This window comes from Exophiala xenobiotica, assembly GCF_000835505.1.
Source record: "Exophiala xenobiotica strain CBS 118157 unplaced genomic scaffold supercont1.2, whole genome shotgun sequence".
Classification (NCBI taxonomy): domain Eukaryota; kingdom Fungi; phylum Ascomycota; class Eurotiomycetes; order Chaetothyriales; family Herpotrichiellaceae; genus Exophiala; species Exophiala xenobiotica.
The window spans coordinates 3,690,712-3,715,845 of NW_013562493.1; the positions used below are offsets into that span (position 1 = coordinate 3,690,712).

General features: G+C 51.7%; 12 protein-coding genes across 12 annotated transcripts; 4 read left to right on the forward strand and 8 right to left on the reverse strand.

Moving 5' to 3' along the window:
• Positions 1–197: 197 nt before the first annotated feature.
• Positions 198–506, reverse strand: PV05_03572 (uncharacterized protein; the record flags this gene model as incomplete). Its single annotated transcript, XM_013464227.1, has 1 exon — positions 198–506. The coding sequence occupies one exon, from the start codon at positions 504–506 to the stop codon at positions 198–200; it is 309 nt and encodes a 102-aa protein (XP_013319681.1).
• A 302-nt stretch (positions 507–808) lies between these two features.
• PV05_03573 (uncharacterized protein) lies at positions 809–1,087 on the reverse strand (the record flags this gene model as incomplete). The annotated part of the gene is made up of 1 exon (XM_013464228.1): positions 809–1,087. One exon carries the CDS (start codon positions 1,085–1,087, stop codon positions 809–811), a length of 279 nt encoding a protein of 92 aa, XP_013319682.1.
• A 1,110-nt stretch (positions 1,088–2,197) lies between these two features.
• Positions 2,198–2,509, forward strand: PV05_03574 (uncharacterized protein; the record flags this gene model as incomplete). Its single annotated transcript, XM_013464229.1, has 1 exon — positions 2,198–2,509. The coding sequence occupies one exon, from the start codon at positions 2,198–2,200 to the stop codon at positions 2,507–2,509; it is 312 nt and encodes a 103-aa protein (XP_013319683.1).
• Positions 2,510–2,941: 432 nt separating this feature from the next.
• PV05_03575 (uncharacterized protein) lies at positions 2,942–3,475 on the reverse strand (the record flags this gene model as incomplete). The annotated part of the gene is made up of 1 exon (XM_013464230.1): positions 2,942–3,475. The coding sequence occupies one exon, from the start codon at positions 3,473–3,475 to the stop codon at positions 2,942–2,944; it is 534 nt and encodes a 177-aa protein (XP_013319684.1).
• A 1,956-nt stretch (positions 3,476–5,431) lies between these two features.
• On the reverse strand, positions 5,432–8,175 carry PV05_03576 (uncharacterized protein). The gene is made up of 3 exons (XM_013464231.1): positions 7,135–8,175; positions 6,615–7,084; positions 5,432–6,400 (listed from the first exon to the last, which is right to left on the reverse strand). The coding sequence occupies exons 1-3, from the start codon at positions 7,539–7,541 to the stop codon at positions 5,703–5,705; spliced, it is 1,575 nt and encodes a 524-aa protein (XP_013319685.1). The 5' UTR covers positions 7,542–8,175; the 3' UTR covers positions 5,432–5,702.
• Positions 8,176–10,078: 1,903 nt separating this feature from the next.
• Positions 10,079–10,846, forward strand: PV05_03577 (uncharacterized protein; the record flags this gene model as incomplete). Its single annotated transcript, XM_013464232.1, has 1 exon — positions 10,079–10,846. The coding sequence occupies one exon, from the start codon at positions 10,079–10,081 to the stop codon at positions 10,844–10,846; it is 768 nt and encodes a 255-aa protein (XP_013319686.1).
• Positions 10,847–10,892: 46 nt separating this feature from the next.
• Positions 10,893–12,820, reverse strand: PV05_03578 (uncharacterized protein). The gene is made up of 3 exons (XM_013464233.1): positions 12,621–12,820; positions 12,430–12,505; positions 10,893–12,355 (listed from the first exon to the last, which is right to left on the reverse strand). The coding sequence occupies exons 1-3, from the start codon at positions 12,633–12,635 to the stop codon at positions 11,547–11,549; spliced, it is 900 nt and encodes a 299-aa protein (XP_013319687.1). The 5' UTR covers positions 12,636–12,820; the 3' UTR covers positions 10,893–11,546.
• Positions 12,821–13,513: 693 nt separating this feature from the next.
• On the forward strand, positions 13,514–14,833 carry PV05_03579 (uncharacterized protein; the record flags this gene model as incomplete). Its single annotated transcript, XM_013464234.1, has 1 exon — positions 13,514–14,833. One exon carries the CDS (start codon positions 13,514–13,516, stop codon positions 14,831–14,833), a length of 1,320 nt encoding a protein of 439 aa, XP_013319688.1.
• Positions 14,834–15,018: 185 nt separating this feature from the next.
• On the forward strand, positions 15,019–16,203 carry PV05_03580 (uncharacterized protein). Its single transcript, XM_013464235.1, has one exon. It carries the CDS (start codon positions 15,474–15,476, stop codon positions 16,059–16,061), a length of 588 nt encoding a protein of 195 aa, XP_013319689.1. The 5' UTR covers positions 15,019–15,473; the 3' UTR covers positions 16,062–16,203.
• On the reverse strand, positions 16,102–20,759 carry PV05_03581 (uncharacterized protein). The gene is made up of 5 exons (XM_013464236.1): positions 19,702–20,759; positions 19,608–19,645; positions 19,518–19,550; positions 19,311–19,468; positions 16,102–19,266 (listed from the first exon to the last, which is right to left on the reverse strand). Exons 1-5 carry the CDS (start codon positions 19,992–19,994, stop codon positions 16,345–16,347), a joined length of 3,444 nt encoding a protein of 1,147 aa, XP_013319690.1. The 5' UTR covers positions 19,995–20,759; the 3' UTR covers positions 16,102–16,344.
• Positions 20,760–21,286: 527 nt separating this feature from the next.
• On the reverse strand, positions 21,287–22,540 carry PV05_03582 (uncharacterized protein; the record flags this gene model as incomplete). The annotated part of the gene is made up of 4 exons (XM_013464237.1): positions 21,287–21,932; positions 21,984–22,118; positions 22,178–22,235; positions 22,286–22,540. 4 exons carry the CDS (start codon positions 22,538–22,540, stop codon positions 21,430–21,432), a joined length of 951 nt encoding a protein of 316 aa, XP_013319691.1. The 3' UTR covers positions 21,287–21,429.
• A 115-nt stretch (positions 22,541–22,655) lies between these two features.
• On the reverse strand, positions 22,656–24,833 carry PV05_03583 (FACT complex subunit pob3). The gene is made up of 4 exons (XM_013464238.1): positions 24,651–24,833; positions 23,864–24,601; positions 23,165–23,804; positions 22,656–23,113 (listed from the first exon to the last, which is right to left on the reverse strand). Coding segments are annotated over exons 1-4 (1,707 nt in total). The 5' UTR covers positions 24,653–24,833; the 3' UTR covers positions 22,656–22,786.
• Positions 24,834–25,134: the final 301 nt, after the last annotated feature.

A 25,134-nucleotide genomic window follows, 5' to 3' on the forward strand; every position in this document is an offset into this window, starting at 1 on the left:
TCCAACAATAACCACTCCAGATACTAGATATTCAATATGCGTTCCCCTTGAATAATCCCTTTCATTACCGAAGTCTCGCAAGAAGCGGCGATTAATATTTTAGAAACTGAGACAATACTAGTTCCAATACGTAGTTACAGAAATAAAAAGACAGCCTATAAATCCCTTTCACGCCTACTCAAATCTCAACCTAGCCCTTAAAGATTGTCTCCGAAAAATTTCACAAGCTTCGGGCCAGACACTGTAAGGTCATCGTAGAGATCGAAGTGGTTCTTTCCTTCGACGATGAACAGTCCCTTCGGTGCACGGGCAGTAGCTACAGCGTCCTCACTATAGTGAAGAGCCTGGCCTTTGGATCCGGCGACCATCAACAATGGACGTGGAGAGATCAGATGTTGGAGATTAAATGAGTCATAGCTGACCATGAGGTCGTAACTAGATGGTGGAAACTCTCTGGTCCGATCGTGGGTGGTTTCCGCGTTGGGACCCGGAGTATAAGGCGGCATCTTTGAAGAAGGAGTTGGCGTCCTGCGGAGTTTTGGAGATATCACTGCTAAACATAGGCAGAGCTTCAACATGGGGGGTGTTGGCAACGCTCGTTCGCCACTGGCCGGCTGCCTGAAGCGCACCAGCGATGGCCTGAGGGGCTTCCTCGTGGTTCTCCTTGTGTAGGCCACCATTACGGGTCATACGGCCAACGCAAGCGGCACTCACGGTGCCAAGTGCCTTCACTCGGCTGTCAAACTGCACGGCATACGATGTATAACCACCCGAGGCGCAAATCCCAAGGACGCCAATCCGGCTGGGGTCAACTTTGCCCTTCAGCGAGCTCAAGTAGGTCACAGCAGCCTTGTTTCCTCGACTCTCTGATGGGGTCTTCTAGTCCACGTGGCTGTCCAGTGCTTTCCCCTTGATATCCTGCGTCGAACGTAAGCGCGTAGAACCCGGCTTTAGAAAGTAGTCGGGCATGGTCCGCAGAGGCTTGTTCTTTGACCCCGGTCATGGGGTGGCTGACCACGACAGCAGCGCCATTGCGATTGGGCGCGCCAGCATCAGGAGCATAGAGCTCGCCGCTGAGTTGCAGCATGAAGGATGGGAAGGTGACTTTCGTTGGGGCAGACACTGTGTGACTTAAGGATCTAAAGGAGTGGTTACGGGTTGTTGGATCAAGATTGCGTAAAACAGAGATCGATTTTGGTGAAGGACAGTGGCCCTTTTATGTCGTATATCAAGTTTATAACTGATACACAGGTGCCCATGACGTAGGAGGCCCCATTGCTTTTCCCGAAAGACTTCGGAGTTTACTCCTCGAATTATGCGATTATGCCCGGCGATGAAAATTCTAAGTGGTACACACAAATGGCTTAATTCTTATCAATCAGGACTGTTACAGTGGTGTTGTTGTATTCACTGTACTATTAGGTACATGTTATGCGTGCACAAGGGTCCGCCAACTTATTACTCTTCCTTCTTCGAAGTCCGGATGTCCTTTGCACTAGAAGTTCTCCCTTCTCTATCCCGTTCTGCTTTGCCTTGATATACGTACCGAAATTATCGGATAAAGAAAACAGTTGTTGTCTCCAGTTACTAGAAACTAGGGTGGCTCGGTAATCGATTATATCCTTGACGATGTCGCGCTCTCTAATCGATACATTTGCTCCCTGGGCTGCGTGTGCCAAAGAGATTCAGCCGCGGCTGAGTTCGGAACGCAGGTCTGCCCACGGAGGCAGTTCACCCAATCCCCAGGCCTTTAGCTAAACTAGGAATACGAGGCTGCGAACAACCTGCAGCCTATCGACGGACAATCCGGGGTACAGCTCGTAACCTGGAACACTGTCCAACCGCACCGGGGCTTGACCGCAAGCCCTAGGCCGAGAACGTCATCAGCTGGGGCTCTAGAGTTTAGATCCAAGCCGTCGCCATTTAAGATACTCCTTAGAGGAAGTCCTACATTCCCTATAACATGACTTACGGTCGAGAATGAGGACATTTCTTTTTGTTAATGCAGCCTTGAATCAACCACACCTCTAGACCGGAAGCAGCAAAGAGAAGAGATGGAGTCATCGCTGCCGCAAATAACAACATCAACAGATGGGTATTAACAGATGGAATGGGACACCCTCAAAGCCCAACACCATCCCACGGGCCACCTACCTGCCTCTTGTGCGTCGGCGCGCACCGTACTCTGGCCGTAAAAATGCTGGAACATCTTCAGCCCCAATACACGTACTGCGCCATTCTGAGCACAGAGCCGAAACAGACATATTCACTCGAAAATTCAGATTTGATACTCGACGCACTTTACCCGTCTCCGGCGGGACTCATTGTCGGAGGTGCATTCAGCGACGAAGAAGCGGAGAAAATGGCTAGGCTTGTAGCGGCAAAGAAGACAGACAGTGGAATGTCGATTGAGTTTATTAAAGTCCCCACTGGCACATTCGAGAGCGGTGGTCCCCAGGGTCTGCTGAGGAAGGTTAAGGAGTTGTTATACGAGAAATTTGCACGTTAGAGCCAGTCTGGCATCCTGTCTTGGTCGGGCCTCATAATGTGCCGCGGAGAATTCGAGACTATGTTTTGGGAAGTATTCTGGAAGCTAGCTTTGAAGATCGATGGGCTCTTGCAGTTCATAATTTGGAGGTATGGAAAGAGGGAAGTGCGTGATTTTGCAGATGGACTTTGCGTGCTTTATTGGTGATGAGCGAACCAAATCCGCCTGGCCCGGGGCATTAAATCGAAGGGTCTCCTCCAAAAGGTTTAATATTCTCTTGCTCGTGTAGGCTCAACCTTGACACCACGAATTAGCGCTTTTCAAGACAGCTCGCCCATTTATGGCAGTCTCCATTGAGGAACAGTCACAGCTCAACGGTGTTCACGAGACGACTTAAACACATAGCACTAATAAGACGGTTCTGAAGTATGATCGATTGCCACCTGACCTATTCTAAGCTATCCCCAAGTCCTTGAGAGAAATGACACCTCTTTTCAAACTACCAATTACGATCTGGCTCGTATCAGCAGTAATCTCGACTCTTCTCAACGCAAATCCACCTCCACTAGAGACGTATTGAAAGAAAAAAGTGCCTGGACCAGCGAGATCCCATTGCTTCCCATTCCTATCCGTCCTTTTCTCCTCTCCTGTGGCCGGCTTGCCTGGAAGATCCGCCCACAGAGTTGCTTTGCCTATCATCTCATATCCAGATTCTGTCTCATAGCAGTTGAGATAGGATGCTTCGTGATGCCAGCGTGGCAATGGACCGTACAGATCTTTCAGAGCTTGGATGCTTTTCTCGCGACCCTCGGTTGCTTTGCCGTCTGGGGCGACATAGGTGAAATCTGGCATGTACCACTTTGTGTCGAACGAACCTGTATCGAAGTCATCTCGGAAGCGTTCCATGAACTCCATCACCGGGAGCTTGCGGCTGGAGCTGTCAAAGTCTCCATAGTGTACGAAAGTGGGTTTTGTTGAAACCGACATCGCCGACTGAGTGCGTTGAGGAGCCTGGCTTGTAGAGGGGGATCTGGTTTTAAACCGTCAGATATTTCTTCTAGTGTAGTTTGGCCACGGTCTGAGATATAGATTTAAGTACAGCACGGATAAGATTTCAGACCACGCCATCCTTTATATGCGACGTCTTGAAACCCCCGGCACAACGCGCCTCACCGAAGAGCTTAGACATGACTTCTCAACCTGAAAATCACACCACCCAAGTCTGGGTCGTATTCAGACAAGGTTTTCAGCTCTGATGCTGTTCGTGAGACAATGGTCATTGCATGAGCCGGCACGAGACGAAAGAAACAAATCGCGGAAAGATCGGCTAGCGTAGGACCATTGTAGGTTCGTATTGGCATCTTTCAGTTGAGGAATTGCATGATAAATCGTCCCAGGAGGATTATCTTGGTGCAAGGAGTGACTCGTGTTCGATGCAAGTTCAGGTAAGAACATTGACAGGGGCAGGAATTACCGAACAATCTAGACCTGTGACCTCGGATTATTTTGCAGTCTTCGAACTGTGGTCTGGTTCAGCTCAGCCTTCATACGAAATCTGGCGACAAGGGCTTATTAAGTGTCTTGGAGTCGTCACGATACGATAAAAATTTCAGATCAACCGTCCAGAGAGAAGAGATGGGGAGGCTTGGGTCGTTGCTAAGACCCATCACCGATTAAAAATCGGTTATCTTGCCTTGAGGTCGAGCTGCTCCCACGATCTATCATCGTCCATCAGAAATGCCTAATCTCATATTGCTCTCGTAGTCCACTGTCTAGACCTACTTCTAATCCGAACGTAGGAGCAATGCCCAGTTTAGGCTCAACTCGATGCCATAAAACTCCACAATGAACTTCGTCTATTCATGTAGCTCGTTCGTATTATGCGATTCCAGCGAAAAGGATTTCCATTTTGCATGTGAAATTCGTTTATCACTAAGGCCGGCTACGACTTCCGTTAGAACGATATTAGTCATAGAGCGGGCTCGGCTCGTAACAGACCAGGGGAGTATCCAATGATATAGACACGTACTTCTTGTTCGCCAGACTTGAAAAGAGGGGGAAAGTGAACCTGTTGCTGAGGGTTATCCTAGACATTGGATTCCAACGCCCCAATACTAGTTAGGCCCGCTGTGGGGTGATGGGGGAAGGGTCTCGAAAATAGGTTGTTGTCAAGGCTTGTGTTGGTCGCGAGAAAATGCTTTATAAGTCGTTTGAATCCGCCTATCATGGCTAACTCCAGAATCTTAAGCTATGCTCCCCTAAGCTGCTGCTTAGATAACGGAAGCCGCATTAACGGTCACAGAGCAACGCTTGACACCAGGGAAAACTATCTTGCCCAGGCTCCCTACTGCGCCTCGATTTTACGCAACTTCATGAGCACCAAATTGGCCTTGCTAGCCTTACTTCACCTGGGGTGACTTTAATTTGCTTTCAAAGACCAGCAGTAAGCGAGGGGTTCTGCACTGGAGGAGGCCGAAAGAGTTACCTTCGGTAAAGGGGCCGAGCCATCTAATCGTATACTACTGGCTGTCAGCACCAAGTGCTCGTATTACCTATTGTAGCTGCAGCAACCTCTCAGCTCGGCCAGCAGCGTTTCGCAAAAATGCTGACTTGCCTCCTCCGTTCCTGCAGTGCAGCAAAGACCGACTCATTCCCTTCCACCAAACCTCCAGGGACCGGAAACCAATGGAGAATTGTCAATATCCTGACAACCAACGTTGCATAAGTGCGGAGAGAAATACGACGGGCGGTGATACGGGGCTTCGACATTGTCATTTCCGGGCAGAAATTATTATGGCTATCGTTATTCGCGGCTTCACAGTCGGACTCGTTACGTTATTATTGGCAAATACCCCTTCGGCGTTTGATACGGGCTGGCGCCCATGTAGAGAAAGTGTTCAACTACAATTACAGCTGCGTCGACACTACGACAACCTCAGTGGTGCAGACTTCGACAGTGACGCCCCAGCCTACAAACGGGCATTCTGTAATAACACATGCATAATCATTCTCAGGAAGTTGGACAAATGTTCGCCATGCCTACCGGCTTCAATAGGCGATATCAATCTCCCCCAAGTTTCGTCTCGTCATTAACGTTATCCGACCCAAATCCCACAGGCATCGTGGCTTAGCATTGTTCCTGATCCCTGTAGGAAGGTCCCTTGACCGGCTACATCCGCCAGACCATTTCCGGTAGCGTCATCCCTTGCTCAAGCTAAGCAACCTCCTGCTGCTTCACAGCCTTCTCGTCATTCTCGCTCGTGTCTCCATGCGCGATATCCGAGTCCGCCTGATGTCTGAGGTCACGATGGGTAACCTCCGCCATATCCGGATCGTACTCGACGTTCAGATTGCGTCCTTTCTTCTCGGGTCCGATAAACGTCAACAGGATTGTGTACGCATACACACAGCCCATAAAGATACAAATGACTAAGCCGTAGTTGTATCGCTTGACGGTCTTACCCTCTTTATTGGTGATCGAAGGAAGCGGGTACCGTTCGCCGATGGTCGATTCAATAGTAGATGACGCCGAGGAGGCAAGATTCCCAAGCTGGTACGACGTACCCACGACGAAAGTGCGAAGCGAGCCGGGCGACAGTTCCATAAGGTGGATAGGAATGACACCCCAAGCGCCCTGCACACAGAATTGCTCAAAGAACGCAGCCGCGATGACAGCCTTGGACGACGTAAACGTATATGGGTACAGCAGAGCGCCGCCAATAACGCAGATGAAAATGATACTGAATCGTCGTCCGAAGATTTGCGAACAGTATCCCACGATGGTTCCACCCGTCATGGCGCCGAGGTTGGCGACAACCTGCGTAACTGTCACGGCATTTGCGGAGAATCTAAACTGATTAGTGAGGAGAGTTGGGTACAGATCTTGTGAGCCGTGTGAGAGAAGGTTCAGGCCTTGGAAGTAATAGATGTTAGCACTCTATCACGTTTGTAACGCTTGAAATGATGAAGTTGTAGTACAAGGGACTATGAACAAGGGATGCGGCTTGAGTGTCGGAGATATCGAGGCCCGGCGCTGGTCCCGATTAGGCAGTCGTGCCGAGGGAATGCGCCAAGAGATGCAAGCCAGGCAGTAGCAAGTGGATAGAAAATAAAAACAATTCCTTACCTGCCATAAGAAAAACCATGTAGATCAGAAGCAACCAGTGACGCTTGAGAGCAACTCGTCCTTCGGAGATGAACGTGCCGGCCAAGCTTCCCTGCTGTTGGCGGATTGCTTGACGAGCGCGGAAAGTGTTGGTTTCGGGCAGACATAATCGGAAAAGAATGATGAGAACAGGCGGACCTGCGCCGAACCAGAACAGAGGTCTCCAGCCGTGAGAGGTCGTGTTCACGAGTGCACGAGCGAAGGCGGTTGCTAGAAGATAGCCAAACGCGTAGCCTTGCTGAAGCATTCCCGAAATGAGACCACGAGCAGCCTCTGGACAGTCTTCCAGAGCTGTGGCCGCCGCGTTGCCGTATAGACCGCCCATTGCGATACCAAACAAGGCACGTACAGCTAGGAATTGGCCGTAGGTCTGGGTAAAGCCGGTACCAAGCTCGAGAACAATGAACAAGATGTTGTTGACGATGAAGGGCCTAATTCGACCGTTAGTGAGCTCCAGCGTTCATAATGACGTATGGCATACCATTTACGCCCATATCGATCTGCAGCAATACCAAAGATGGTCGACCCGAGAGAACGGAACATCAAAACCAGGGTAATTCCCCAGGTAATGTCCGTATTCGACTTGTTAAAGGTTTCAGCCAGATCCGTGACTGTCAAGGAAACCGTGAAGAAGTCGAAGGCGTCCCAAGACCAGGCAAAGAAGGCCACCAAGAAGAATAGCCATTGCTGGGTGTTGAGCATCGCCAACAGCTTGAATGGGTTTGGTACGCGATCCATCGGCGGCTTGAGAGTGGTGATTCGAGTTGCCGCATATTTGCCGGCGGGCATGCGTCCGTCAGTCAGGGCTTCATCCTCATATCGACGGTTCTCTCGGATTTCCTTGTCGTAGGGTAGCACGGGACTTGGGTGGATGTCGACGTTCGCCATATTAGTGATGAAAGAATTCCAGGCGACTTCGCAGCCGTCGACCAATCGCTCAGTCGAGACTGTGCGACGTCTTCCGAGCGGAAAGATAAATGACAGGGTCGACTTTGCGAGAGGACTCGATGAAGTTGGAAGGTGAATGTCGAGTGCGACAAAGTCAGATCTTAAGTGGATTTGGAAGAGGAAGCTGGTCAATGGGATCAGCAGAGGCCGGATATCGCTGCCTCTTGCACACACGGCAACTGATCGGCAAATACGAGGAAGTGACTGGTGACATAGTGGTGTGTTGTAGCTCCGTAGAGCAAGTCTCCTTTTGTCATTGGTCCCTGATCCTGTTCAAGGGCCGCGACTCTGGAGATTGACTAGGCTGGTTCTATGAATGCTGCGGGGTGGATGGCGAAGATCAATCTGGAGGAGCGAATGAGATTGCGTTGGCTTGAGCTGATGCAAGATAAAGAGTAACATCGCGGCGATTGTCCGGCCCAGACGAGGTCGCAAGTCGTGCGACCTGTCGAGAAGACAAGAAAAAGTCTGAGTCATCGTTGAATGGCTCTGCAAAGCCAACGAGAGTCGAGGCGGCTGAAAGGAGGGTGGCGCTTGGAAGATAAGACATTGAATGGACTTGCTTGTCTTGGCCGTTGTATACCTAGGAAAACAGTACGAGCAGCTTCCTGCGACAAGCTGTACGGGCAAAGGGAACCTTAGGGCAAGGCGCTGTTGGACACGAATGGGGAGAGGGTGTGAGAGAGTCGGGATTGATACCGACGTTGACGCCGTTAGGAAAGCCGCTTTTTCCTTGGCTACACTTGGCTTACGTTGGTGGCGGACGCCCTTTGTCCCCAGCCTATCAGTGAGCCCTAAGAGTGCCTAGGCTTGTCTGTGGTTGATGCTTGGGGGGCTTGATGCCTAACAAGATCGCCCTAAGCCTCCACAAGCATTTCCCGCCAGAATATTCTACCGGAGCATCGTGAGCTTAACCAGACACACCACAATCTTTTCTTTTTTCTTTCAACGAAAGCTGGGAGACGAATATTCCCTTCCATCCTAGCTGCTCGAGGTTCGCTGGTGAACGAAGCATCTGCAAACAGTCGGAGCTGGCTTTGCCCTTTTATTAAGGGGATTTAATTCAAAGGCGAATAGGCTGGCTACCGTAATGCCTTCTCTGGAGAGGCACAGGATCAGACGAATCCTGCTCAGTCCTCGCGATGGTCTGGCGAAATCAAGCTTGGGTCCGATCGAAGCGACGACTTCAACAGTGTCATTCATGTGCGTGTGAGTCCTGTTACGCCCGCTCCAAAGACTTGCCTGAGGTCGCTTCGTTGTTGGCTTTAGCAATGCAAGATGCCTCGATACGCACGCATCCCGGGCACCACAGGGAGCGCGATGTTGATGTGGTATTCTCATTTGAGACTAGGCTATATGCTCGCAAGTCCGCAGATTGATATTATGGTTTCGCTTTCTGGGTTGTCGTCTGAGCACTCGCCTTGGTGGTCCATGCAACCTGTCAGTACTCCTGGGAGAGCAGCCATGGATGCTTGAGTCGAACTTCCTCTACCCTAATGGCGACAATAGTACTTGAAACTTTCTAGATATCCCCACTCCTACCTGGACGTGAGGACCTCGAGGTTGTGAAAGTCTGGTTCACGGTGAGTAACCAGGACCTGCGGTGGGCCACGAAGAGTTTTCCAGGACCTATACGATGCCGCGAGGTCCTCAGGCAACAGAATACAAGATGCGTGCTGTTCTTCTTTTCTCGCATTTTCCATTATCGCTACTGTGAGTGCGTTATTCTCGTATATGTCAAGAGCATAGCATACCCACGGCGCCCTTCCAATCCCCAGGCTCCCACGACATCGTCGATAGCATCCAGACAACTTCCAGGGACATGATGCCGCCCCTCAACACGCTACTGAAACAGATCCCTCGATTAGTGGCCAGGCTGCGTCGGAGACGACCACGCCGGAGCACTCCCAAGGAGGAGACTCCCAGCACTACAGACGAAGTGGTGTCCCCCCAGTATTCTAACACACCAAGTTTTGATGGCATTCTTGGCGACTTTACACGCAACATCTATGGATCCAGGTTCACCGAAGATCTTGTGCCTGAGGGGCCCTCCAGTTCCAGTAGCACGAACTCGCATGTTACCTTTGCGGAGCTCCCCAGTCGTCGAAGTCCTTTTGATACAGGGCGACCACCGGTTCGACCGCCAACACCACACCTGTCCGCTGTCATCCTCCAAGACAACATCCCAGACGCATGATGGGATCTCATGCAAATTTAGGCCGGTCGTTGAGCGTAAGAACAACGACGCAGATGAGATCAGATAGTGCCTCGTTGACGGTCTGGGAAAGTGTTCTGATAACGGCACCTGCCGACTTGATCTGTCACGTTCCTGCCTCATCTCATCCCCAGAGCATCCAACTATCTTGACTTCAACTACAATCTCTGCATCCATAGACACCACAGCGCCTCTCTCTTTATGCCCAGTACCCGAATTCGTCACCTCATCCTGCCTATCCCTCCTACGTTAGCTGTTATCTATGGGTCAGCGACATTCGAAGCTGCATCCTCCTCCCACTACGAACTTACCACCACCGTCGAATCCGAATTCTTCTCTGAGAGTTCGAGACTCGGACGATGACTGCCGAATCCTCCGTCGGACACTGGGCGCTGTCCATAAAATCTGCAAAGAAAAACCTCGACAGATCGGTGCTTTGGCACAATCTTTAGGGCAAGCTGCCGGCCCTGATGGCCCTGATCGCGGACTCGCGATGTACATCAAGAATTTTGACGATTCCGTTGTCGCGCTGTATCGACACTTCCAGCAGAATGTGCACCTTTCACATGCCGGTGATTTGCGCCTCTCTCGGAAGGAGACCTCAGATGAACTTGGACGGCTGGCGGTGGATATAGAACGCTGGTACAAGGATTTTACTGCACACGCGCTCATTCAGAGTGCAAATGGGAAAGAAAGCAGGGCAGCTTCGAGCTTGAAAGCCGAGGCCAAAACTTTGGGAAAGAGATGTTACGCTGCAGCTGGGAGGTTAGATGCTTTGACTCTGTTGCATCAGAACCGCATGCCGCCTGTCAAACGTTCGGCTCGGGGCTATTCACCGTCTATGACAACTATCAGGACCATCTCGAGAACTCCTTCGCCCGTGGTGAGAAGGTCAGGGACTCCTGTGTCGATTCAGTCGCCCATGCCGAGACAAGGGCATGGTTACGGCCCGGAATTGGATCCTCGCCGAGCACAAGGATTGGGCTTCAGTATCACTAATCAGGGACAGGTAATCGAGGGATGGGGATGAGGTGCTACAACTTGGCTGGAACTTCCAGAAAATGCTTATTGGTATGGGTGAATCAAAGTATTTGCGTTATCTGTTTTTAGTAACATCCGATAATGCTGTAGTCAACAGCATGGACACTCTGAGAAAATATTTTGCTCATTTTTCCGTGCGTCACAAAACCAGTCTATGCTTCAATTCGCTTTCGTCGTCTCAGACTTTACCATGGATGCCCAGTGATGATGATGGCGCAGTTGAGAGACAAGAATCTTGGTTCGATTGAAGATGTACAGCCAGCCTGTTTCTCATTGCTTTTCCCCTTCATCACTGGTAGTCAGTCGTTGGCTGAGAGGAGCTAGAGACGAATGCTGTGGGTCAGATAGAAGGCTGGCTTGTTGATTGCCCTGTGTGGTCGTGTCGTCCGCTGTCAATCGATGGAGGTTGGTGGAGGTCTTTTGTTCCTTCGAAATGGGCACTATTTGCCTCTGACATCAGGCGAGTACTCGCTTCACCCCACCCAGCGCGCCGTCCACCAGGCACGAGAGATGTGCGGATTCTCACCATCACCAAGAGGTGATCCACCTGGAGGAATTTGGAACCGGAAAAAAAAAGAGCGGCCTCCAGTTCCCCCCAAAACATTTGCCAACACTCTTACACACTCTCTCTGCCGCTCCCTCTCTCTCTCTCTCACATGCTATAGGTAGGTAGGTCGGTGGTGGTGTCATCAATCGGCCTTACTCACCGCAGGCAAGAGCTTCTTGTCCAGCACGGGCTGAATCAACGCAGCCACCCACTCGTACGTAGTAAACAGGATCCCGCCAGCCAGCACGGTGCGTCCCAACCTCATGGTACTGCCCCTCCACAGGCCCTTGACGCCATAATCGTCAATGATACTCTTGAACGCCTCCATGACGCCCGCACCCTTCACGCTCTGCGCGCGCGTCTTCAGCGTATCAAACGGCTGCGTGGCGAACACGACGACCGTGCCCGCGACGGCGCCGTTCGCAAACGTCGTCGCCGTCGTCTGCGGGATGTTCCTCAACCGCTCAAAGTCCTTGAGGATATTGTACGTGCCCAGCCGCACGGCCGTCGAGGACGCCTGTTTCAGCGTCGTCGTCACATAGCCCCTGTACAGCGCCCTCAGCACGCCGTGCTCCTTGACCAACGTCGTGGTCGCGTGCCAGGGCGACTTGAACCGCCGATCGTGCCGCGCGTCGTCGATCAGCGCCGTCTTGATCCTCTCCGTCGGCGTGACCGCGAACGTACTCGCCACGACGCCCGCAGAAATGCCCGCCATGAGATTGCGCAGGGGCGACAACGTGCCCGTCTCGGGGTCCTTGAACGCGTTCTTGATGCTGTCGAACGATATGAACCGGATGCCGTCCTTCAGCACGGTGCCCGCCACGAGCGTCTCGCAGCCTTTGTACAACGACCGCGCCCCTTCTTTCTCGATCACCCCTTTAATCACGCGAAACGGGTTCCGTGTCGGACTGTCGTCGTGCAGTTGGACTCGCGTTTTGGCAAATTCGAACGCTGCATTGCTCAAATTGTCCTTGGTTAGGCGGTCCCTGGTTGACAACGGTGCACATTTGATTTCGACCACTTACGGTATGTGATGGTGGCCTCGACACCACCGGCTGTTCCTCCTGCGATCAACGAGACGAGCGGCGTCTTCTCAGAGCCCTGTCGCGGCAAGCCGTGGGATTAGTGGTTTGTTGCCATATTTCGGTGGTGGTGGTGGTGGTGGTGGTGCTGAAAGGCCGGGAAATCTCCGTAGCTTAGCTGGGGGAAAACATACCTCGCCGGACACCATTCTGCTCGATCACTCCCGGTCCCTGGACACGCGAGTAAGGAGGCACGGGTTTAAGGGATGTAAGGGAGGGATCAGATATAGTACAGTGTAGCACAGTATAGTACAGTCTAAGACAGGAATAAAGAGAGATCAATCAGAGCATCAAAAAATGTCCAACATCGATCGTTGCGTCAGGGACACGACAGGGGGGAACCCATTCGGCGTGATGGAGCTTTGCGCCGGTCTCGCAGCACTTTTGCCTCGGGTTTTCTTGGTTTTCTCGATCGGGTTCAAGGCTGAACTCGCAGCCTCGTCGTATTGGATCTTCAGCCTTGTCGCGTCACATGTTCAGCCTTGCGCAGCCTCGTGATGACTTTGTGGTGCCCAACGGACCAAAGAAAAACTCTCGCTTCAGTCGCTACCATTGGTACATATAGGTGGGTGGAGACAGCATCGCCCGGCTTCGACCAGCATTTGACGGACTTATCATTTACCAGGCGCCGCAGAACAATCCCATCGGCGTACAGATCCACCCCAGAAATGGCCGTGCTGCGCCTTGGTGTTCTGAAGGAAAGCATTCAGCATGCGAGGGTACGTGCCCTGGAAGACTGCCCCCCAACCCAGAAGAGACAGTGAATACTTGGACAAGAATTTCACTAGTCGAAGGAGACTGGTACAGTCTTGTTTTCCACGTTCCAAAAGACACAGGTCCTCGAGAATTCGTCATCTTTTCCCATGGGTCAAGATGGGAGTCTTGACGAACCAGCAAGAGACAAAATCTTCAGGTCCTCAGGCCGCAAAAGCATAAATCCAGCTTTCGTATTTATATATATTTCTCCCTGCCCCATCCCATCTTCACCCGAGAAAGCATTTCCAAGACTTAGCTACGCCCAAGAGCTATGGCAGGCTCCAGGCCTTTGCTAGGTTCACCGTTCGTGAAACCACATGCCGCTGCGAGGTACTCTTCACCCACCACCTCCCCGTCCGCTGCTCATGCCAGAGCACGAACATCCAGGAGGTCAGAGCATGGCTCCGAGGGTTCACGTTCAACATCGGTGGTACGGTCGGACTCGGGCTCAGAAGGACCACCTCCTTTGACCACAACGTCAGGCTCTGGCAACTGGCTACCGGCCTGGTGTGGGGTCTCACAATCAACGCATTCGGACGCCTCTTCAGATGATGCGAGTTCGTCGTCCGAGGAATGGGGCTCGGCATCAGAATGTCCAACAGTCTCATCCACTGGAGCAGAGCATGGGTCCGCTTCGAGCTCGATCAACTCGACTTCCGACGACTCAGAAACTCCAGGCCCTGATGACCGTCAACCAGTAGCTCCAGAGCCGGATGATCCAGAGGAGCTGGACACTCAGACTCGGACTGGGAGAACAGTCAGGTGCATACCAGGCGAACAGCACGTCAACGACTGTAGCTGTCCCAAAGGTAAAGGCAAGGCCTTCCGAACACCACTCCCGCGGCCAGCAAATGGTGGTCCCAACCCGCGCCCATCAAGACCAAATCTACCACGGGCCTCACTCTTCAATCAGCCAGAGAGGCATCCCAACGCGGAACTTCCGTCGAATGCGCCTGGTCTGCCCCCACGACGCAACCAAGCATCCTCGTCCCAGCAAGACAGCGGCATCTTGAGATTGTCGAGACCCATCTTACCGACGAACAATCCCTTCCGCGAAATCCAACAGCCCGGTCTTCGAAATGTCGCATGGGGCTACTTTTACCGATCCAGACTATCCTGGCTGGTGCGCGCTCTGGCAAATGATCGAGCACATATCGAGCCCTACTCAAACAGCATAGCAGAGATCAATGAGGACATCAGGATGGCACTTGAGACCATCATACTCATGGCGCAACGGCCCGAATTCCTCTGCGATGCCGTCTTTTTGTGGCGGTGCCGCCGAGTGATCCGGGACGTCCAGGGTCTCAGGGAAGAGTTCTACAAGACGCTAGAGTACATCCGGCGAACAAGGGCACTACGCGCAAGGCACTTGCTCGATGAGCAGTACGAAAGAATGATTGACCGGACGATGGCGCAGATGCTGGAGATGGTGAGGAGTTCGTACAGCTTTCAAGCAAGTCATGTTTTCGACCTCGTCCATTTTCGGAGAACTGAGCACGAGAAGAAGAAAATCCTGTGGGCTTACCAACGGCGGGGGAAATTCTGCTCGGAATGGGTTTCATGGGATGAGCTTGAGGAAGCAGCCGAATAAACGACTTGGAGTCAGTGTATATATACCTACCTGGTAGGTAGTCAGATACTGTAGAACCAAAATCCCTCTTCAGTCGGTAGCAGCTGCAGCCCCTCTAAGTACTAATATAGTAGTTAGAAACGCGGTGCGCGTCTAGCTTAAGACCGCGTCTGCGGCCAATTCACTTCGACAACTGCAAGCAGCATCATCACTCAACCACCAAGTTGGTTTCTGCACACAGATCCAACCTATACACCAAAACTAAATCAAAACCTGTCATGAACACCATTGCGGGCCTCTACATACGCTGAGAGGCACCCAGTCCTCTATGACGATGACGCTCCATGCTCGCAAATATGTCGTCATGAATAATGTGCACTCATCACTCATCCCCCCTCCAAGCTCATGTCCTTACCTACCTTAGGTTCACTAGGTATGGTCATGGTCATGCCCGTGGCTTAGCAAAACATCAAGAAGGCCGCATCATCCGTTTACACGGCTAAGTCCTAACTTTCAAGTCCAAAGCCTCGTCCACCCACTTGCCCAAGCACAACCACGAGAACAAGAACAAGAACCACATCTCATCTCATCTCATCTCATCTCCTCATCTTCGCCGACCACCCAACACCCTACACACCCTACACATTCTCTTTACAAAACAATGGCCCAACCCACGACGACGCAAGACCTACACAACAATTTCGAGCCGCACCCCAACGCCCACGACCTCACCGGCAAGGACACCAGTGCCAACAACACTAGTAAGGTCGACTACGAACCACACCCAGACCGCTCCGTCGCCACCTCCCCCGAACACAAGGACATAATCAAGCACATCACGAACCTCTACTGCGGCAGCGCGTCCGAGTCCGACATGCAAGTCTACGCCGAGAAGGCCATCTACGACGACCCCCTCTCCTACTGCGACACCCGCTATAAAATCGCCGGCCAATGGTACGGCCTGCCCATGATCTTCTCTTCACTGCGCACGCTCGCTACCGAAGTCGTCAAGGACTCTTCCGACGAAATCATCTTCAAGCTCCGACAAGAATACACCCCCAAAGTCACGCACACGCCCAAGACCGTCGACAGTCTGGTCAGCCTAGGCCTGGACGAGCACGGCAAGGTACGCTATCACAAGGATATGTGGAACGACAAGGATTACAGTCATCAGGGACTCGGCAAGTTGATCAAGACGTTGAATGGGGACCATTTGACCAAGATCACGCAACCGCCCGAGTCATTGTAACGGTCGCGGGCGCGTTGAAATGGTGTCAGTGTTGAACACGGTGGACATTGAACATAGATGAATTCCGCTGCAACCACGTAGATATCTTACTTGCTGGCTCTTACGGGCCAGCACGTCTTAAGCAAGATCCGTTGTACTGTACAAGAACACCCTTAACGCTAATGCAACATGATGCAACCCATTGGCTCACCTCTAAGCCATGATTCGAGAAATCTTGCACAAACCCAACCTGATGACCGCTCGCAATGCAAAATCATGCAACCATGACATGCAACTTCATCGTCTATCGTGTGCCATATCCTCCTGGGCTCGAATAGTATCCACTAAGTCGTGAACGATCCATCTGACTTTGTCGTCGTTGCATCTGAGATGGTGATTGATATTGGTACAACTGCTGGTCGGTCCACGCCTGATGCATCTGTGATGATGGTGATGGGCTGGGCGATTGAGGATAAATACCCTGGCCACTCTGTCTGGAGTCCATCGCATAGCCATACTGTGGATATTGCTGATTCCCATAGTTGCGCTCGGCCGCTTGTCTTTGCGCAATCGCCTCTTTGACCATATGGCCGGCCACTCCCTGCTTCATGTTCCTTTTCTCCTGTTCACGAGCTTCAATCGCGCCAATCAAGCCGATGGACGGATCAGGAGTCTTGCTCCTTTCACCAATTTGAATCAGAGGACCCCCTGTCATCTTGGCGACGTGTTCTTGTTCTCTGGCTGTCATGTGTGATGAATAGTCGACAAGCAATGAGTTCCTCGAGCTAGGCCTGCCGGGCGAATCCTTCTTTTTCTGAAGTTTGCTGGGGGATTCGAGTTGGCTGTACGAAACGCTCCGGTGAGGCACATACCCATTAGGGATCCGAGCACTCGCCGCCCTTAACAGGACAAACTCTTCTGCGGATAAGCCTCCACCAGGGCTTTGCCGGCCTGTAACAGTCCCAGGTTGCCAAGTATAGCTTGACGACCGAGAATGACTTGGAAGTCCACTTGAGCTGTCGATGTACGATATTCTCTTCTCATCTTGGGGAGACCTCGCCTGGGGAGTCGCAGGAGCTGTGTGAGGGAGTTTGGACGTAGATGGTACGTCGAGTATGCCACTCGCAGTCGCAGGGCGACTGTGTCCTGGAGTCAGAGTCGGAGTGTAGGTGATGCCAAAGTCGACAGCGGGGATGTCAATTTTGGAAGGCTGTCCCGGCGGATCGCTTGTGTTGCCCAAACTGGGATCGCCAACGGTCCTCAACACCCCGGTTCTCCTCCGTCTTGGGAGGAGTGAGGGGTTAGGATCTTCGGGAGGACTATCATAGTCCGGGGTATCGTTGGAGTCGTTGTCGTAATTGGACGCTGAATATCTAGACATGTTGCTGGGAGACTCTGAGCGCGTGGGAGGAGCCAGAAGAGTTGATGCTGACGTTGGGACCGGTTTTCGAGTGATTGGTTTTTGAGTCATCGACTGTTCGTGGGCAAATTGCGGGTATTCTGGTCTGATATCAGCTGGGCTTTGTGTAAAAGCACCACCATCTGCTACCATCGCTTGAGAAGCATGTTGATTAGCAGACATTTCGTTCTCATCGTGGGGTGTTGAATTTACCCCTCGGTACGGAGACCCCTGATCCTCTTCCCCCTGTCTTCCATTATTCCACGCCACCATTGCAGCACGCCCCGCCGCCCCACCACTAACCACTTTGTTCACGTCAGCCATCTGAGACAAAGTGGCATTACTCATGCGACTTTTCTCGCGCCTCAGATCTGGCCTGGCATCCGGTCTCCTCTGAGGAACGTCACCTGCCTGGTGTTGAAAGTTGGGCGGCGCCACTACAGGTGCAGGCGGTGTTTGTTGTCTCACATCAGCTTGAACATCTTCTGCGTTGGTCTGTGGCTGACCATCGCTGTCGGAACTGTATCGACTAACTGGAGAGTCGGCCTCGGTGACAAGTGCATGGTTCTTGAAAGCACCGTTGCGATGATTCGGAGGCACGGGAGCAGGTTGAATGGGCTCCATCTCAGAGAACTCGGTTGATAACCTAGACGGTTGATAGTTCTCCTTTTGCCGACGTTGTTTTGTTGGAGACAAGTATGTCACTGACTCTGATACGGCCCTTGAGTGGTGGCCCTGTCCAGGTGCAAGATATGGACCATTTGTTGGAGCCGTTGCCGTTTTTCTTGGTGACGCAAAAACTGCGTCGGTCGACTGATTATACTGGTGTCGAGTGGACGGTGTGGAGCGTATTGACGCTCTGTCATCGTATTGCACACCTTGCCTCGATTCCGAAGCAGTCCTACCGGCTCCTCTTCCTTCTAGGTTGCTGCTTCTCCGACTCTGCACAGTCATCGCCATACGCCGAGAAGTTGATTCTTTCAACTGCTTGCGCCATTCTCGTTCACTCCACTTATCACTGCCTTGAGTGTGAATCAATGCTGCGACATCGATAATGTCCATGTAGCCATATCTTCGCTCCTTGGGCATGGCAAACATTAACCCTCTGGTGTCCCAAGTGTCTGCTATCAACCGCTGTGGACGGCCGTAGAGATGGAATGTGTCGTATACCGGGAACAACCAACGCAGAATCATTTCAAATCCGGACACGGCTGCATGAAGCTCAGGCATCACAAAGACGAAGCCCTCCGTTTTAGACTCGGGTCGTGAATGGATCGTGATCCGACCTTCAACCTTGACGAGCGTGGACTGGTCGATCAGTGACTTTGCTTGAGGATAGATGGCGTAGGCGGAATATGCATCGGTGATGGTGGCTATTGGGGTGGCCTTTTTCGTCTTCTTTGTGTCGTAGAACTTGATGTGACCCTTTGGCCTGGACGGTCGCTCGTATGCGGACTTCTTCTTCAGGGACTTGTTCGACTTCTGCCATTCCTTCTCATCAGGAGGTTCAATCACACACCAGCAACGTCTCCAGGGAGTGCCCGCGCCAAATCTGACTCGTGCCCAGTCTTCTGTCCTGAACCTCGATTTCTCCATAATCGTACGAATATTATTCAAGTATTTGCCTTTGCCAGCGATCAAGGAGCCAGTATAGAGTTCGTGCAGAGAGGCATGCTCAAACATGGCTAACCGGATTCCAGCTGTCCATTGAGTCAGAGAATGCAGGGAGTTGAAATGTAACAAGTATCGATTTTTGCCTGCGGTAGAGATGGATAGGACGTTCTGGAGAGGAGCCACCTCTGGGTTGCGGGTGGGAAGGGTCTCGATCTGCAGTGGTCAGTAAGAGTGGGCTTGTAGGATGGGTGACATACCATCTTGATGGACGCATCCGCCAGGTTGATAAATGTTGGAGCGACTTCTCCATCTTGACCTGCTGTATCCAGAGCAGCTGCATCCCAAAGCGAGAGTACCGTCCCGACTAATTGAGCGAAGCATTCTGTCCAATTGCGATCGGAATATGGCCGGCCATCTGCCATTATGTTAGGGTCTTCGAAGGATGCAGTCAAATGCACACTTACGTGTATCGAGATCATTCAGCTTGAGAAAGTAGCCTGTGAAAGGTAATCAGTAACCAGGTCTCTCTCCACGAGGGAATCCTTCGTCAGAACCTTCTTGGTAAAGCTTGTTGCCATGACTCGATAGGAAACTGGAGGGCCTTGTCAGCACTAGACAACTCCTATATAACCGAGATGTCCTGCATACCTAAAGACTGGTACCAGCTCTTCGACGTGGTTGTCTCTTCCCATCTCCATCGACGGCGGTGTGTAGACCATGGAGGTCGGTCGAGAAGGAGTTCGATCTGGACGAGGGTTTGTTGGAGGGGTTTCGGAAAAGGTCGTGGCTGTCAGGTCTGGGGACGGAGCAGGTGAGTCCTTATCGACTACCTGAGTGTGATCGTTGGAGGCTGCTCTCGAGAACGATTGCGTCGAGTCATTGGAATAGTTGCCCAAGGCCGCTGCTTTCAAGCTCTGGGACAACTTTCGAAGTCGGCCCATGTTGTGAATTGTGATTATGGGTGGCTCTTGCGGCCTTAGACCAGAAGACTGAAATGACAGCAGGTGGGCAGGGCCGTGCAGCGCAGGAGCTGAGGCCTTGACCGAATCGGTTTGGGGGGTGTCTGAAAGCGATATGTTCCTCAATTCGCCATGGAGGTTCCAAAAGATCGGCGCAGCTGCAAGTACAAATGACCGGCCGGAGACAGTGGTGCAGTGCGATTGGCAGAAAAGATTCTGAACGAAAGCAAGAGGGTCGGACAGCAAGAGCAGATTTTCAACGAGCGTAGTGAATATGACCAGGTCGAAAAGATGGCTTTGCTTTAGAGATGAATGAGTGAAGTGGAAACGTTAAAAAGCCGATCTCGTCTACTGGATCATTATTCAGGTGATAGTGGTGGTGGCCGTGCTTTGGTGATTTGCGGGATCGTTTGGGAAAGCCGGCGGACCCAGCGCCTGTTTCGTTAAAGGTTATGACTGCGCCAACGCCCAGAGCTCTCTCGTCATCATAGATTGGGCTTGGAAACCGGGCGGTTTGGGAGCTGGGTGGGAACGCTCGAGACGCAATCAATCAACCGCTGACGTCTTGTTTACCCGTCCGATCCAACCTTGCTGCTAACGAGGCGCTTCTGTGCCCGTTGTTTACTGCCTTGGGTCTAGCACAGTCGCCTAATTTGACGGGCGTGAAATCATAGGCTCGGCTTGGATCTCGTTGGTAAACATGGGAGCTGAGCTTCTGCGAGTCGTGGAACCATGCAGCTGCCAAACAGAAACTGTGCGTGATGATGGGAAGAGGCTGCAATTCAAGAGTGCCGGATCGCCTTATATCTTTCTTCTCTCACGTCTTTTACTAATGGGTAGTCCGGTGTCAGCTTGGGATGCTACTCCTAAGCAGCGACCCAGCAGCTATGCTACCGTGGCTTCATAACCGATCTTGCTTGCGCGGCCTACATCGAATGGGCCGCATCATCCTGCCCCAGCGATTGGGCTCCCGGCTCCCACCGGCGAGACATGCATGGCGTGCGTTCCACCTATCCACGAGACTTATGCAGTGGAGATTCGCGTGGCTTCCGTCCATGTCCGCTCCCCTGGAAATTAATTTGAGACGGAGCCTCCTTCGTTGCTGAAGACGACAAACTTCTTGGTTGGCTATTCCGAGATGTTAATCGAAGAGTGACACCATCGATTGTTTCGAGCTCAGTCGCCGTGCACACTGCGCGTGGCAGATTCATGATGTTGACGTCTGGTAAGACACGGAGGCAGTATTGGAGGGTCACAGCGCTAGGAAGCGAGCAAAAGTTGAACGTTCAATAGTATGACTTTCAGCTGATTCTACAGCGAAAATACGGCCATCCTTGACGCCTGACCTGAGGGTATCATCCTGAAAACAATTCATCGCCAGCCATAAGTACATATGAACTCCAGTGTCATTCGTCGATCATGCCTCATTGAAGGTTCGAAGAGCCATTGCAACTCTCGACTCGGAGTCGCCCATTCCATCTCCCTCGATATGGCTGTTTTGTCCGTCGTTTTCATGTGCATCTTGTGCTCCAGTGTGATCGGCCGATTCTTCCATAGACACAGCCTGCTCAGCGGGGTCTGCAACGCTGGTTTCCAAGTTTGGATCAATCATCAAGGACGTGTTTTGGCCTTGTGCATTCATGTAGTTCGCATTGTTTGAAGATCCTTCTCTTGTTCCATCGTCATTCTCGAGTCGCACGAAGCCATACTCAGGGTGCGGTGCTGATTGAGATCCCATTGCCGTGTAGTATGCGGTCGCTTGAGGGGGGTATGAAACATGGTCCGCTGCTGCAGTCGACAGAGCTTCGAGAGTGTGTGCGGCGACTTGCTGGTATGGATCTGAGGTTGCCTGTGCCTGCGGCGGAGGTGTGACAGCGTTCGAATCTTCCGAGTTCGGATCAGAAACTTGAATCCAGGTCACTGATAACGGTCAGTTCATTGTGAAGTCACTGTCTGTTCGAACATCCTTACAAGTCTGTGGCACGGGTAAAAAGCTTTGAAGGTCTTCTGGACTGTAGGATTGACTGTATTTGAAGAAGCTGCCGAGGGAATGATCTTGCTCATCTCGGTCGATGGCGGCGTTCTGGTGGTGTCGGAAAGTGAGTCCTGGTAATTTGATCAATATTTTCGAGTATGCCTCAATGTCATCATCTTTTGAGACTCACCTTCGCTGCGGTCGCATTGTCGGCGCGACTTTTGGCATTGTCCACAAATTGGTGTTGCCTTTACGCGATTGTCAGTCACGGCAAAATCAAGAGTGAGATTGTACTCACCTCGTCACACTTCAGCTTTCGGCGGCGACACGTCAAACAGCCTGTCCGGCTACGACGGACAGGCGCCGACGAAGCTGCCTTGACTGTTTTGGAGGGCATCTTTGGTTTGTAGATGACCAGGTCAGCGGGTTCAAGATGCAAATGGGCAAGTTCGCCGACAGCATCCAGGGTTAGAAGTTTCATTCCCGTGACTCTGTGAATCCACGCTAAAGAAACGCTAAACTTGATGAGGACTAACGCCAAAAAGGCGGACATTGGGACACTCACAAAGTGCCATTAAAGTATGGCAGGACATAAACCCGCCCATTCACGACACCCTCTTGTCGGCCCGAATGATATATATAATTATGAAAGGAGAAGAGAAAAGCGAGGAGTGTTGAGTCTGCGTCTCACTATTTGTATTATTTTACAGAAGGCTCGGCATGAATAGCATTGCCAAACTAAACCGCTTGTGGACGCGCCGCAGTTAACAGTCCAAAGGTCAACGAGGTCGTGTCGCATCTATTTCTTTGCTTTCTTCTTGGGCCGTTGCTGCTCTTCATCCTCGCTGGCAACATCGGCATCTCCATCTCCATCAGCATCGGCCATCTCAGCATCACTTCCAGCATCGCTACCACTACTCTCATGAGCAGAGTCATACTCTTCGGCAACATCGCTATCAGAGTCGGCCTGGAAGTCTTCATCAGGAGATTCGTCGTCCTCATCAGCTGAGCCGCGGTTGACAACGTCCTCTTCGTCAGACGAGGCGAGATCCTGGTCAACCATAGCGGCCTTGAGCAGCGTCGACGAGTCATCAAGCATTTCGTTCTTGAAGCGAATGCCCTTGGCCTGTATCTCCACGTCAGCAATTTCAAAAGAACAGCGGCAAAAAGGACCTACCTGGAAGAATGCTTCCAAGGGCTGTTGCTCCTCGCGGTTGATGTTGCTAAACTGGTGCTCTCCTTGACCGTTCTTCAGCGTCATTGTGATGTCGAACGTCCTGCTAGCTGCCAAAGCTCCTCCTACGCGGGACATAGTAATACTCTGTATCGATTCGATCGGGACGTATGTGGCGGGCTTCGGCACAAACATAAAGCTCTTGTCGAGGCAGAAAAGTAGACCTTCGTTCGCTTTGATGGAGCACTTAACTCCGTTCATGTTGTGATGGCTGACAAAGTCCTTGGATGGCATAATGATCTTCTTGCCCGATAGACCCTTGAAGACTTTGGTGATGACATGATGGATTGGTGCTTCATAATGTGCTTCGAGCTTCTCCTTGTACTTTGTCTCGAGCAATTCCTCGGTCATGTTCAAGTCCAAATTGACCTCGTCGTCGAGCTTGAGCTGCATCACGATAAATGGATACCGTGTCTGACCCTGTCGTAGCGGTGGATCGAGCCCCAAGGTGATGAGGGTGTGCATCTCATCATTCTTGGGTAAAATGAAGAACTTCTTGATAGACGAATATTGGATCTTGTAGTCGTACGTTTTGCCTCGTAGGCGGAACGAGTTCTCGTACATATCGATATCGAATCGCCCTCTGAAGATATAGTCAGTAAAACATACCCTGGCAGTAACCCGGCAATCGGGGATACATACCTGGGTGTAAGGTGTAGTATGTCTTGGAACGTGGCGAAGGTGGCACCGGCGACTTCCCCAATCTCTGCCTTATCCATCAAGGTCTCATAAAACAAGTTGGCGGCATTTTGTTCCTCTTCCTCTTCCTCTTCCGCGCCACTGCCTTCCTCGCCATTTACTTCCTTCTTTGAGACTGTGCCGGGAATGTAGAAGCGCATCTCGACGAGCTCATCTCGAGCAGCTGCAGCCTTACGGCCACGATTCTTGGTGTTGCCCGCCTTGTGTCCGTTCGTACCGTTTTGTGTAGGCTCTTCGCCAAGGTTGAATTCGACAGCAATCTCGTTCTTGCCAGCCAGATTGGTATTAGATATTTCGGAGTAAGGGATCTCGAAGGCGGGTCTGTTTTGAACACTGAATGCCAGCTCGGCTCTACCAAACTCGGCTTTGCCCCAATTCCACCCTCGTAAAGCGTGCTCCTTGGTTTCTAGATTGATGCCATACCAGATCTTGAATGCTTTTGCGGCGCGGTCGAAGTCTTCCTGATCAAATCCATCGAGTTGAATGACTTGGGCGTCTCTCGTTATGATCTTGATCTCGTATCCTTTGGACGCCCTGCTCCATTGTGCTGCGCCAACCTGATTGCTGTCCAATGTGAATGGTTCGCTGCCGCCGCTGGGTTTCCACCCGAGACCACTCTCGGCAAATCTACACCGTCCGGACTGTTTCGAAAGGTCAAGATAGATGTTTTCAAAGGTCTCCCTATCCAGAAAATCAGACTTATGTCGCAACGGGGAGAGAGCATACTCACATGATCGGCTTTGAGGCTGCGCTGTTTGCGGCAGCGTAAATCAATCGATGTGGAGTTCAGTAGTGAGTAAGGTGTCGACTGACGGGAGAGATCGAGCTGAGACAGTCGGAAGGCAAAGAGGAATGAGAATGAAGGAGAGAAGGAGGTGAGATAGTTGTAATGTCGAAGCCGCAGTCAAATTATGTCGAAATCACGGTCTTGCACTTCGGACTTGGAGAGTCGCGCTATCGCCTCCACGCTCGAAGGTCTTGGCGCGTCGTGATGAAGATTCTCAAACTCTTCAGGGAAGAAACCGCTCCGTTTGTGTTAATTTTTTAGTCGCCAGAATGCGAATCCGATATGGCGCGATCTGCATGACCTCTGTTCATTCAGACATGCATATACGCTTGGACAACCACTATTGGCGACCTAGGCAACCACTATCTTGAAGTCTCTGCTCCGACTGTCCCATTGAGAGCCCGTCTGTTCGCGGCCCTCACAAGTC

Coding starts and splice junctions, on each gene's coding strand:
- PV05_03576 (XM_013464231.1), bottom strand. CDS start 7,541: ATGGCGAACGTCGACATCCACCCAAGTCCCGTGCTACCCTACGACAAG. Junction 7,085..7,134: donor GATCGATATGGGCGTAAATG/GTATGCCATACG, acceptor CGGTCGAATTAG/GCCCTTCATCGTCAACAACA. Junction 6,401..6,614: donor CATGGTTTTTCTTATGGCAG/GTAAGGAATTGT, acceptor ATTACTTCCAAG/GCCTGAACCTTCTCTCACAC.
- PV05_03578 (XM_013464233.1), bottom strand. Junction 12,356..12,429: donor CGAGGCCACCATCACATACC/GTAAGTGGTCGA, acceptor TGAGCAATGCAG/CGTTCGAATTTGCCAAAACG.
- PV05_03580 (XM_013464235.1), top strand. CDS start 15,474: ATGGCCCAACCCACGACGACGCAAGACCTACACAACAATTTCGAGCCG.
- PV05_03581 (XM_013464236.1), bottom strand. CDS start 19,994: ATGGGCCGACTTCGAAAGTTGTCCCAGAGCTTGAAAGCAGCGGCCTTG. Junction 19,469..19,517: donor GCTGAATGATCTCGATACAC/GTAAGTGTGCAT, acceptor ACATAATGGCAG/ATGGCCGGCCATATTCCGAT. Junction 19,267..19,310: donor CGGATGCGTCCATCAAGATG/GTATGTCACCCA, acceptor TGACCACTGCAG/ATCGAGACCCTTCCCACCCG.
- PV05_03583 (XM_013464238.1), bottom strand. Junction 23,805..23,863: donor ATACTACACCTTACACCCAG/GTATGTATCCCC, acceptor CTATATCTTCAG/AGGGCGATTCGATATCGATA. Junction 23,114..23,164: donor CCTTGGAAGCATTCTTCCAG/GTAGGTCCTTTT, acceptor GTGGAGATACAG/GCCAAGGGCATTCGCTTCAA.